This window comes from Silurus meridionalis, chromosome 24 (assembly GCF_014805685.1).
Source record: "Silurus meridionalis isolate SWU-2019-XX chromosome 24, ASM1480568v1, whole genome shotgun sequence".
NCBI lineage: Eukaryota > Metazoa > Chordata > Actinopteri > Siluriformes > Siluridae > Silurus > Silurus meridionalis.
The window spans coordinates 8,884,122-8,896,541 of record NC_060907.1 but is presented as its reverse complement, the minus strand read 5'-3'; the positions used below and the strand labels follow the sequence as shown (position 1 = coordinate 8,896,541).

Here is a 12,420-nt window from a genome sequence, read left to right as displayed (position 1 = left end):
ACAATCAAAATTACTTACATAACCCCAAAACTATAAAAAAAATATATTAAAAAAAAAACCTTTAATAGATTACGTACTAATACAGATTTTTCATGTATTTATTATACATTTCTAAATATAAAATCTTATAGATTTTGTATGTTTTTTTAAAAAATGTTTTGAGTGTCCACCTTTTAACTCACTGCCATTTATGATCCTAAACCTGAACTACACAGAGCTCTGTAATGAAAGAAATCTGAAATGAAGAGTCATGTGATTACCTGACTAGCAAAAAAATGGCCGATGATTTTGACAAACACTTCGTCGTTTTCGTCAGGCGTTTGGTCTCGAGGAACGATGACTTCAGCGCTGGTGAGATTCTGCAGTTCGTTCACCTGCCCAGACCAACAGCACAAAGCACAAAGTGAGTGACAACAACAACAAAGTCAGCGTTCCAGTGCATCCCAAAGATGTTTAATAGGGTTAAGGTCAGAGCTCTATAGCAGGCCACTCAAGATCTCCAACACCAACCATGTAAAGCAGATCTTCATGGAGGACCATTGTCATGCTGGAACAGGTTTGGCGCTTCTAGTACAACTGACAGGAAATCAATGCTAACACATAGAAAGACCTTCTATACTATTGTGTGCCTCCAACGTTGTGGGGAAAAAACCACATATGGCTGGAAAAGTCAATATGTCCCAATACTTTTGTCATTGAAGTGTACAGTATTTTAAATCAAAATACATTTGAGGTCCGACCTAATTTGTAGAAGTTAAATATAAGAAAAAAACTTAAATAAATATATCAAATATAATAATAAATCTGATATATAAGGTAAAAGATATTGTACAGAAATAAATAAAAAAACGTAAAAAATATGTATAAAAATAATGCTGTTGCATCCTCACCCAATGCATGTGTCCACCTTCGATGTGAAAGGTGTGGCAGGTGTAAATAAAACTCTCAATGCTTTTGAACAGCTGATGTTTCTAAAACAAATGTTCAAAGAAATTTCACAGCTCCGTTTCGCACATACCGTTTTCCCACCCTTGCCTATGACTCGGCCAGCGGCGGCCGCAGGGACTTTGATGTGCGTCTCCAGCTTCACTTCCTCCTTAGCGGTAAAAAAGTTCTCCTCCTTCAGTTTTCTAAATATCCGACCCTGAGCCTGCATACACAAAGAGGCAGACATTGAGAGAGAAATGTCAGGAGGGATTCGGATCAGTAGTTTCAACAGATGATTCAACATCATCTAATATTTGAGGCTTTGAATCGTATCACGTGTTTGAGAAGGAAATGCCAAGACTGTGAAAAAAACAGTGCGGTCTTATAGGTAGGATTATAAGCTGTATAAACCCTGTGATTGTGTGGTTAACCTTAAACTGGGCTTCAGGTGGGCCAGTGATGATGACCATCCTCTCGGGGGCGTCAGGGCTGTCTGATGGAGCGATCTGCAATCGCATGACATTGGACATAAGATATAAAGGAAAGGAATAATGCATAGTTTTGCAAAGAGATTTAAAGAAGTGTGCGTCAGACAGAGGTTGAAATTGTATCGTTTTTTAAACATGTTTGAATTGTTCAAAATGATTTATTTATATATAATTATCAGTAGATGCGCTATACTTTCATTATTTAAAAAGTGACCATTAATTTGTGACCAATATTTGCTATGAAGTTTGATTTCTCCTCGCTAAACTGTTTCTCGAGAGCGTTCTCTCAGCATCATTGCTGCAACGTGAATATGACGTATCACAAAACTATCGAGACCGAGGCGTGTCCTGAAAATCACATAGAATACAGATTAACATGGCAGAGGTAGAGCTGCATTTTACTGGAGATAGCTGTTTTTATAAAATATTTTTCTTTTTTTTATTGCACTACAAAGGCCATTTTGTGAAAGGGTCAGAGAGCACTTACGTACATTTTTGATTTGCTTTCTTTTTGAACCAAAGCAATAAAAGTGAACAATCAGCACCATATTAAATTGCAGAGCATAATTTTTCCCATTGCATCATATCATATTGCATTGAATCGCATTGTGTTGAATCAAATGAAAATCGAATCACACTGCATCGTAACGGGGTGAATCGCATCGCGTAGGAAGCTGTATCTTGATATGTTTTTTTAATGTACTGTATCATTATCTATGCAGCGAGATGCGAATTGTTTCGGCATTTGTTATGGAGATGCAGATCCCTAACTAACCTCTATGCTCCAGGGCCGTTATATCATGCACTCTGACCAAAGCTTCCTAACAAGCTGGATATGTGAAGAAATGATTTTACTGTGTTGTAGTGTATATCTAGTGTGACCCTAAAATTTGTGTATGTTTATGGTTTTATGCAATTCACTTACGCATGCATGTTTCCTTTCTTTTTTTTCAGAGATATTTATAATAATTCAGAAGTTAATACTGGCTCATTGCAGATTCATACATTGTTATTTATGAACATTGCACTCTAGTAAATTGTTTTCAAATATTTATTCATAATTTTGTTTATGTGAAAGTTGTCAGGGTTTACGCTGCTAATTAAGAGGTAGCTTAAGTCAGGAATTCTAATCTCAGTACCACTAAGCTCTCACTGCTGGGCCCCTGAGCAAGACCCTCAACCCTCAATTGCTCAGCTGTATGAATGAGATAATTGTAATATTGTAATTCACGCTGAGGGCATTTGCCAAAAGTCATAAATGTTATTGAAAGAAGTCGATGTATTGTGTGTAATGTTTCGTTTATTCTCTTGAAGAATGCTAATAATTCTGTATTTGACAAAAGAGATAAACAGATGAACAGATTGACTGGTAAAAAGAAATCTCACTTTGATAGAAGCTCCGGCAAACCGTGCCAGCTCCTTGATGTGCTGTCCTTTCTTCCCTATTAGAGCTCCAACTGCTTGGGTAGGGATGAAAAGATACACCACTTCCTGCTCTGGAGCCTGTAACACACACACACAAACACACACACATACACTTTTACGTCATACTCTAAAGGCATGCTTCAGCACTAAAGAGAAGCAATCCGGGAAGATGGATTAAAGTTGTGTGTGTATGAGCGTGTGTGTGTATGAGCATGTGTGTGTGTGTATGTGTGTTTTGAGTGGTTGACTTTTTTCTGTAAGAGATCAGTGGTAATAAAATTACCTGAGTCAGGACTGAACACACATAGTGATACCACGACATTCCAGCATGAGAGAGCAAAACCACCCACACACAGACACACACACACACACATACAAACACACACACAAAATCCAAAATACACACACAGAAGACTCAGCTGTCTCACCCTCACCCACCTATACATGCTTCCTGTATACTCACACTCTCTTTCTCTCTAACACACACACACACACACAAACACACTTATTTATCCTTGTAAGGACCTTCTATAGTAAACCAATACTATGTACACCTAAATAAAAATTTAACCTTACCTTTTAATGAATTTAATTTATTTTCTATTGTAATTTCAATAAACTTTTTCAGGTTTCATTGTTCAAACCAACGACAGTCTTCCATGTTGTATCAAGCCAAATGTCCCCACTAAGACATACAGACACACCCATACACACCACTACTGTGTGAGTTGTGTTTTGACAGATGCTATAATCCTATTTTTTGGCTTGGTGTTTTACTGGCTGCAGCCTTAAGGTGTTGAAATGAACAACGGTAAAGCAGGCAGGCTTGTTCCATCCTGCAACTGTCACCTACACTACATGTTTATCTCCTAAACCCACACCAGGCTCCTCCTCCTTTCCTAAGAACGAGACTTGCTGTTAATAATGGGGGAAAATATTAAAGGAGAAACAGATCAGACTTACTGTTTGTTGGAGGGGTAAAGCAGGGGAGGATCCGTATAAACCAGCCAGTGCTGATGCCTGACCCTGTGACAACCCACACACACACACACACACAATAATTAGTGTATCAGAAATAAAACAACAGGTATTTGTTATTATTTATATAATGTAATTTAAAGAAACGGTTCAGTAATAAAATAATTAATATAAAATTTTTCTCTTTATCCTCATCTAGTTGAACAGCTTTGTTTAGTGTGTCATCATCATTTCCTTCATTTTGCATTTTGAAACTATAATTAAAAAATGTCACCCATATACACAGTTATGGTTTAGTATGGTGTAATTTTTTCTGCCATTCCTTAAATAAGAGGGGTGGATTTTCAAGCCCCATCTGTCCTTCAATAAATGGTTATAAAATACATCAAGTTTAAAAATGCCAAATTAATTAAAATACCAAGTTCTAAACCGATGACATCAAATAGCATCAAGTTCAAAAACAAAGAAAATAAAAGTGTAGTTGTGTTAGGTAGCCTAACTGATGCTATTTACTTGCATTGGTGATCTAATTGTTTGTTTGTGGTTGCTTTGAGTGTATGAACTTTATTTTTTCAATAGATAAAATCATAAACGAAAATTAATGAAGTACACAAAAAAAATTATATAAATCCAGCCGTTCATTGTGCCCCACCTGTCATGTCTTTATTCCCCACTAGAGGGGCGCACCCCACACTTTGAGAACCACTACTGTAATCTATAAACACAAAAACAACTTCACCATGAAGCTGAATGATGTAAGGGGGCGGCCATCTTGGACCAATGGAATCCTTTTTGTTCCCCCCTGAGTACAATATTGAATTATTTCCATTTACTAGGCTTCACCTGCATAATGTGATGATGGCATTATAGAATACAGCAAGAAGTTATGTATTTAATATGTAAGATTTTGACTAGGCATGAACATAGGCAAGATGGCTGCCACATGAATCCTGTGGTCATTTGGAATGATGTTTGTGCACAGAAATTAATAAAAATGAAATCTGTTGGAATATAAGAGTAACTTGTGTGGTAGCTCAAGTTCAAATCCCACCACCACCAAGCTGCTACTGCTGGTCCCTTGAGCAAAGCCCTTCATCCTGAACTACTCAATAAGTCACTCTGGATAAAAGTGTCTGCTAAATACTATAAATGCTAATTAATAGTAACTTGTATTATCTATAATTCTAGACAGTCAATTTTTTTTTTTTACATTTTAGATACATCTTATGTAGCTCTCAAACCTACTGAAACCTGTTTACTGTGCCAGTTTTCTGAAATTTCTGTAGATGGTCAGTTTTTTAATTTTGAGACGCAGATCATAACAACAATCAATGCCAAGTTTTGACTCGTAAGCTTGTCAACCAGAGATGACTTGACCCTGCCATCTACTGGACGTCTTTTAAACCTCCAGATGTATATAACATAACATGCACAGGTGAGTATGTGGACAATGTGCCTAATATTTTGGCAGGAATCACTATTATTAAGCCCTAGACGAAATCTTGTGATATAATGTATTGTTCAACCCCAACAGTTTCACTGTAAAGCTATTAGAATAAATAGAATATTTAAAGAATTCCAAAAAAGTCTTTAGTATTTTTGCATGACTGAGAAAATGTTACAAACAACATTAGTCCTTTAAACCCATAAATGAACATTGCACATTCTTGTTTGTATTTTGGGAAGCACAAATTAGACCCTGATGAGTCAAGCTTGACTATTCAAACACAGTCACCAGGGACAGAACATGACCCTACATGCCCTTCAGTAAACTCATCCTCTATTAATGAAGAGGATCTTCCTGTAAAGCCAAACCATACCAAGTGATTCAGAGATGACTAACCATCCCGGCCCACTTCCTTTACTAACACACATCACAGTGACTCAGACAAAAGACTGGCGTGTTACCTAGCGCACGGACACTTGATAACCTGCCTGTAAAGGCTTCTACTGGTGTGTCCATCGACAAGCTGAGCCTCCAAGGCTTTGTCGGTAACACAAAACATATTATCGGTTAACCCTCCAAATTAAAAAATTATAATTTTTTCTAATAATCTAATAAAAACAAAAACACAAAATGGTGGCGTTAACCTCACACATTCCATTAACGTGAGCTCAGGATTTGCACTGGCGAAATATGTTCTCTTTGGGAGGTCATACTGGCTGTAAAACATGTATAAAACACTAGATTTTCTCCTTGTCTTGGGCTAAGATGGCTAAGATAAGGTTGATTATTGGGGATGTACATGCATAACATACTGATCATCAGAACTAGAGGTGAACTGATAGTGGATTTACAGATAGCTAGGTAGGATCGTATTTGCTGATAACTGATTAATCAATCGATTTTAAAATAAAGATACTGGATAAAAAACGAAAACAACACTCCATGTTAAATAGGTCTGAACTTGATAAAAAAATAAGTACTGAATCATGAAAATGTGCTAAATAAAAAAAATATGAATATATCAATTAATTGATATAATTATATAATAAATCAATTATACACAATAAATATCATATATCTGCTCTCCGTGCAGCGCGCAATCACGTGTAAAAACAAACAGCACATGGCATCGGTAATTGACTCTCGTAATGACAGTGGTTTGGAAGCCGGAAAAACTATCAATGGATTTTTGCCGATAGTTCCAGCAATCAACTATCGGTGCCGATTAATTGGAAAACATTTCAATGAATCGGTCGACCTCTAAGCAGAATGTAGCTAAATAATACATAAACATACAGGAGGATGTCTATACGAGTTAGAGCTCACAGGTAGTCTACTGTCACTCTAATAAGCACTCTTTACACACTCGGTGAGCAGAAAAGCATCTCGGAACATAGAAATTTGTAAATCTTACACTTACAGTAAGTAAATCTTACAGTATTGATATAAGGCCCATGCATAAATTTCACAAATAATTTTATATAATATCCTGGCATGCGTTTAGGTTTTATCATTTTCATTACAGCTGTTTACTTGTCATTTTTAGGACTTAGAGAAGAACCAGTAATATTTGGTGTGAATTACTTAAAGGTAACATAATTACTGCATTATTTAAATGTAAAACAAATGAATACCCATAAAGCAATTGTTCTTATCACACTGTCTACATTACTTTGTCCATCAACATGACAAATATAATTGTTCAAATAGTAAAACACCCTTAACTCAAACAAAAACCCAGCCCATGTGTGAAAAATACATTGATCGATCAGTCATTATGTGTCATTTATTTACTGGTTAATTATATTTTACATGTTACCACAGCAATTTGGTTAATTTTTAATTGTTTGGCAATGGCGGTTGTTTATACGATGCACTGAGTGGTAGGAAAAAACACAAAACAGGGCAGCTTTCGTGACAGTGAGGACACAAAGCAACCTGAGAAAAGCTTGCCTTTTGAAAGACTGCAGACTAGACTCAATATTTACAACACACTCATAGCCACCTACTCATTCAAGCAATTATTTAATTAGCCAATCATGTGGCAATGAGTGAGTAAATGTGCACATCAACCATCATGTGATCTGAGTGACTTTGATCTTGGCACGGTTGCTGGTGCCAGAAGGGCTGGGGTGATTCTTTTCCGAAAATGCTGATTTCCTGGGAATTTCACACACAGTTTCTCAAGTTTACACAGTTTAGAGAAAATAGCAATCTGGTTCGAGTAGACAGAAAGGCGACGGCAACTCAAATAACTCTTTACAACCATGGTGAGCAGAAAAGCATCTCAGACTGAGAATATCAAAAAATTTGTAAATTACACTTCCGCTGCTTGAAAAAAGGAAAAAAATAATAAATCTGTGGAAAAACTTCACCGCATTTGATGGATCTCAATTTCTACTGTGACAAGCAGATGGCAGAGTCAAGAGCATTAATCCATGGCCTCTTCTATCAACAGTTCAGGTTGGTGGTGTAATAATGTGTTGAATGCTTTCTTTGCACACCTTTTACCCTTTAATACCTTTATTTAAGCTTTGTTTGAATGCAACAGCCTGAGTCTAAGTTTATAACTGCATTTGATACTACACCATATCAGACCAGTTCAATGAGAATTTAGTGTTGAATGGCTTGTCCAGTCCAGATTTAAATCTAATAAAAGAGCTTTGAGTGAGATAAAATGGGAGCCTTGCAGTACAAACATAGATGCAATGGACCCAAAGCAATAGTTCTAACACCCAAAACCATCTACTGAAAAACTGACAGTATTCTGACAGAAAATGTTGTCCTTCATCAATGGAAGAAATGCAACATTGCAATCCTAATAAACCTAAACGGAATAAATAAGAGCATCTCTGTACATATAAAATGAGCACATATCCATGGCTTGTATTGGCCTACACTCAATAAGCAGTACAACATTTCCACTAAAATACAAAAATTTTTAAACTAAACATTGCTTATTTTAATGCTCACCATTAAGGGGTTGTAGGTGGCAGGAAGTGAAGTGACTCCACGTGGCCCAGTGGCTGAAGGCAGAACAGGCATAGCAGGTGAGAAAATCCCCAAAGCATTCAGGTTCAACCCAGGAATCAGTGCCGTTTGCAGCTACACACGCCATAACAAAGAGAGAGGTGAGAATCAGGCAGTAAATAATCACCTAGACCAAGAAACATTCACATTTCTACAGATTTTAACATATAAATAAAGAAACTGATTAAAATCAGGAGTTTTTAATGTCATAGGAGTCACATTTAAAATGGACATGGCATTAAGACAGACATAATATCTGATGAGCTCCACAAGGTGGTGCAGCTTTACCACTCCAACCGTTTGCTTTCATTTCAAGAGCTGAAAAAATAAACACTCCAGCTGAATTCAGTCCTGTTAAAGGTAATCCAATTTAGTGGCACAAGCTTAGATGGGAAAAGGCTTTATTTGTTTGCCATGTTACTAAAAGTCCCTTAAACGCCTCATTGGCCACGTGCAACTCTGAATCTCATGGGGATAAATCAATAAAACATAAATAAACCACTAATATAAAAACGATTGCTCCTCATGTCACTGACTGTTTTACACATTTGAAATATTGAAATGTCAAAACTTAGAATCTGACTGAAACCAGTTATTGGATAAAATACTGCTCATAATTTTGTTGCATAAAACAACATAAAACTTTTTTTTTAAAATCACAATCGCTGATCCCATTACAATAAAAGCCTACATTATATTCAATGTGCACTATATGGACAAATGTTTGTGGACACCTGACCATAAGATTTATATGCGCTTTTTAAGCATCCCCAGTCAACATTTAGTCCCCATTTGCTGTTATAATAATCTCCACTCGTCTGGGAAGATTTTCCACTAGATTTTAGGGTGTGTTTGTAGAGATTTGTGCTCATTCACCCATAAGTCTGGTAGTGATGTAGCTAGGGTGAGGAGAACTGGTGTGCAATCAGTGTGTATCCCAATGATATTCAGTAGGGTTGAGGTCACATCTCTGTAGCAGGCCACTCAAGATCTTCCACTCTTACCCATGTAAACCATATCTTTATGTGTAAAGGGGAATTGTCATGCTGGAACAGGTTTGAGTCTCCTAGTTTAAGTGTAGGGAAAATGTAATGCTACCACATCCAAAGACATACTTTTCAATTGTGTGCCTCCAACTTTGTGGTAACATTTTGGGGAAGAACCTGATATGGCTGGAACTGCAGGTGTCCCAATACTTCTGTCAAGATATATTTCTTTCTTTGTACTATTTATTTTATACACACACTTTATTCTGTAAACCTAAATCATCAAGTGCTTCAAACAAGTCACTTATTAAATCCATAACCCTCTTTAGCCTGGTAGTTTCCACTGCAAAAAATAAAATCATACAAAAATTACCAACAGGAACCAAAAACATCTTAACGGCAGGTATTCATAACAAAAATCAATGAAAACACTTAGAAGAGAAGCATAGACATTTTTATTTATCTCCACTATCTAAGTTCCATGTGCGACAGAAAACAGCAGCACTAACGTTTACCACACGACTCTTTTCATTCGACAACTACAACCAGGCAATAAACGGAACTAATGCAGGCGTAAATAAATGAGCCAGAGACTCAAGGAATAAAGAAACTAACAAACAATAGATCCAAATAAATAAATAAAATTGACTAAATTAACAAATGCAAAAAACAATTCGATAAGATATATAAGCACCCAACCAGTGAACCAAGCAAACAAACAAATAATTAACCTAATGTTCATATTTATTGGAAAAAGTGACAAATTGTGTTATAAAATATTATATCAATCTTTTATGTGCCGAACCTTTTATTTTTATTAGTAAATGATTCAGAAAAAAAAATCATTTTGTAGCATGTTTTCTCTTTTTTTAAACGAGACTTTATTGTTTTGATATTTATTACATATTATAAAAATGTCTGTATGGATTGTAATATTTCACTCACAATAATTAAAAAAAGCCCACTGTGAATATTAACAGCAGTCTCCTGATCTGGCTGTTTGATAAGTTTATTTATTTGTTCCTTTGTCCACGTGAAAGATTTCTCGTCACCAATATTTCGCTTGATTTGGCATTTCTTAGGCTCCGACTCACATTAGAGATGTCCATACCCAAAACTGAGGCCGATGCAATTTGCATCTCGATGCATAGTCAACGATATGATACATTAAAGATACATATAAAGCAGCTACCAATGAAATGCGATACGATTCACGCCTATTATGATGCAGCGTGATCCGATTTCGATTCAGCACAATGCGATTCAACACGAAACGATGCAATGGAAAAAATGTGATGCTTTGCAATTCAAAATGGTACAGATAGTCCGGTTTAATTCTTTGGTTCAGACAGACAGCAAATCATAAATTTACTTCAGTGTCTTCTGAATTCTAACACGTGGCCCTTTCACAAACAGGCCTTTGTAGTGCAAAAAAACAGAAAAGGCTTAAATAAAACCCTTTCCTATTCCGAATCCGGGAAGATGCAGCTCTACCTCTGCCATGTTAATCTGTATTCTATGTGACTCTCAGAACACACCTCAGTCTCGATAGTGTTGTGACGTGTCATTTTCATGTAGGGGCAGTGTGCTGTGATAAACAGTTTAGCGAAGAGAAATCAATCTACATATTAAATATTGGCCACAAATTATTGGTCACTTTCCAAACAATGAAAGTTTATCGCATCTACTAATAATTATATATATATAAATCGGTTGTTACAGATGCAAATATCTAAAAAAACTATGCATCGTGTTATAAAAGGCAACTTGTATCCAATGCACACTTTTTGAAATCGATTCATCACATCGGTAACTTTTTTGCCGATGCACCGATCTTCTGTTTTGACTTGCTCACCACTATCACTAGCCCTTTGGGCTTTATGTTTACTAAAAACAACACATTTAAAAAAAAACAATATGCTCTATACATGTACTTTTTTCAAACCCAAAAATTAATCTAGCAACTAGACAATTAGAACTGCTTCTTCTCCTCACTGGTCTCTGTTCAGAGCCGAGCGTGAAAAGTAAAAATGTCTGAATGGAGCACGAGTACTGCTCCTGATTTGAATAGAGTATTTTGGGATATGCTCACGTTTAGGGCGGCCACGTCGTTCTCGTATCCCTCTCGCAGCTTCTTCATGATTTCCACCTCTGCATTACAACACTCATCCACCCCTCCTCTTACTGTGATGGTACGCTCTGGGTTGTAGATGTTCAAATCCTGCAGGCTGCAGTGGGAAGCACGGGTCAATAATTCATAAAAAAATAATACACCGAAGGGCTGTACCTGATGTAAAGTGAAATGCACAATGGTGTGTATCAAGCATGTGCTACAGAATTTTAAACCACTTGAATTAGTAATATACTACTACTACTATTAATAATAATGATAATAATAGTAGTAATTATAATAAAAAAAGTGCAAATTGAATGGCTGATATTTATGCAGTATGAGAGGTTTGAAGTGTGTGTAGTGTGCACTACAGTGTGTACATACGGAGAAATGGTGATCTTGGTCCCGGTGTCCTGCTCAATCTTTTTCAGGTTCCTGCCTTCTTTACCGATCAGCCGTCCTACAAGACTGTTATGGGCCAAAATCTTCAACGGAACCTCCTCAGCACTGTGTGTTTGTGTGAGAGAGAGAGTCACAATTTTGTAACACACACACACACACACACACACACACACACACACACACACACACACACACACACACATGCACGCACACATGCACAAACATATGATTCAGAAAGAAAGCTTATGTCTGTGTGGTAGTTATTGTCTGGTTTGTGCTTAGGGATTTCAAAAACAATGAAATAGCCAAAGAGGGAGAGGGAGGAAAAAAAGAAAGTAAAAAAGAGAGAGACGGAGAGAGCGAAAGAGAGTGAACGCGAGAGAGACTGAGAGAGGAGGAGCGAGTGTGACAAATTTAATATACAAAGGAAGAGAGGTCTCAACATAAAGAGAGAATTCTAAAAAGAGACAGAAAAACAGAGAGAGACAAAGAAAGAAAGATAGGAATAAAGAGAGAAACAGAGATACAAGAAGAGAGAAAGAAAGCGAGAGATTAAGCCCCTTCCAGTCAGAAACTTGTAATCATAAAGGGATTAAGTATGGATAATAATTTCATGCACATGTC

General features: G+C 36.7%; 1 protein-coding gene across 3 annotated transcripts in view; it reads right to left on the bottom strand.

Moving 5' to 3' along the window:
- Positions 1-12,420, bottom strand: part of igf2bp2b (insulin-like growth factor 2 mRNA binding protein 2b) — a 56,146-nt gene that overhangs the window by 1,969 nt on the left and 41,757 nt on the right. For all 3 annotated transcript variants that reach the window (XM_046837373.1, XM_046837376.1, XM_046837375.1), the window contains 8 exons: positions 11,779-11,901; positions 11,374-11,509; positions 8,239-8,370; positions 3,804-3,866; positions 2,802-2,918; positions 1,359-1,433; positions 1,019-1,150; positions 261-374 (listed from right to left, as the gene is read on the bottom strand). In XM_046837373.1, coding sequence (XP_046693329.1) covers positions 261-374; positions 1,019-1,150; positions 1,359-1,433; positions 2,802-2,918; positions 3,804-3,866; positions 8,239-8,370; positions 11,374-11,509; positions 11,779-11,901 — 892 coding nt within the window. The remainder of the gene's footprint in view (positions 1-260; positions 375-1,018; positions 1,151-1,358; positions 1,434-2,801; positions 2,919-3,803; positions 3,867-8,238; positions 8,371-11,373; positions 11,510-11,778; positions 11,902-12,420) is intronic.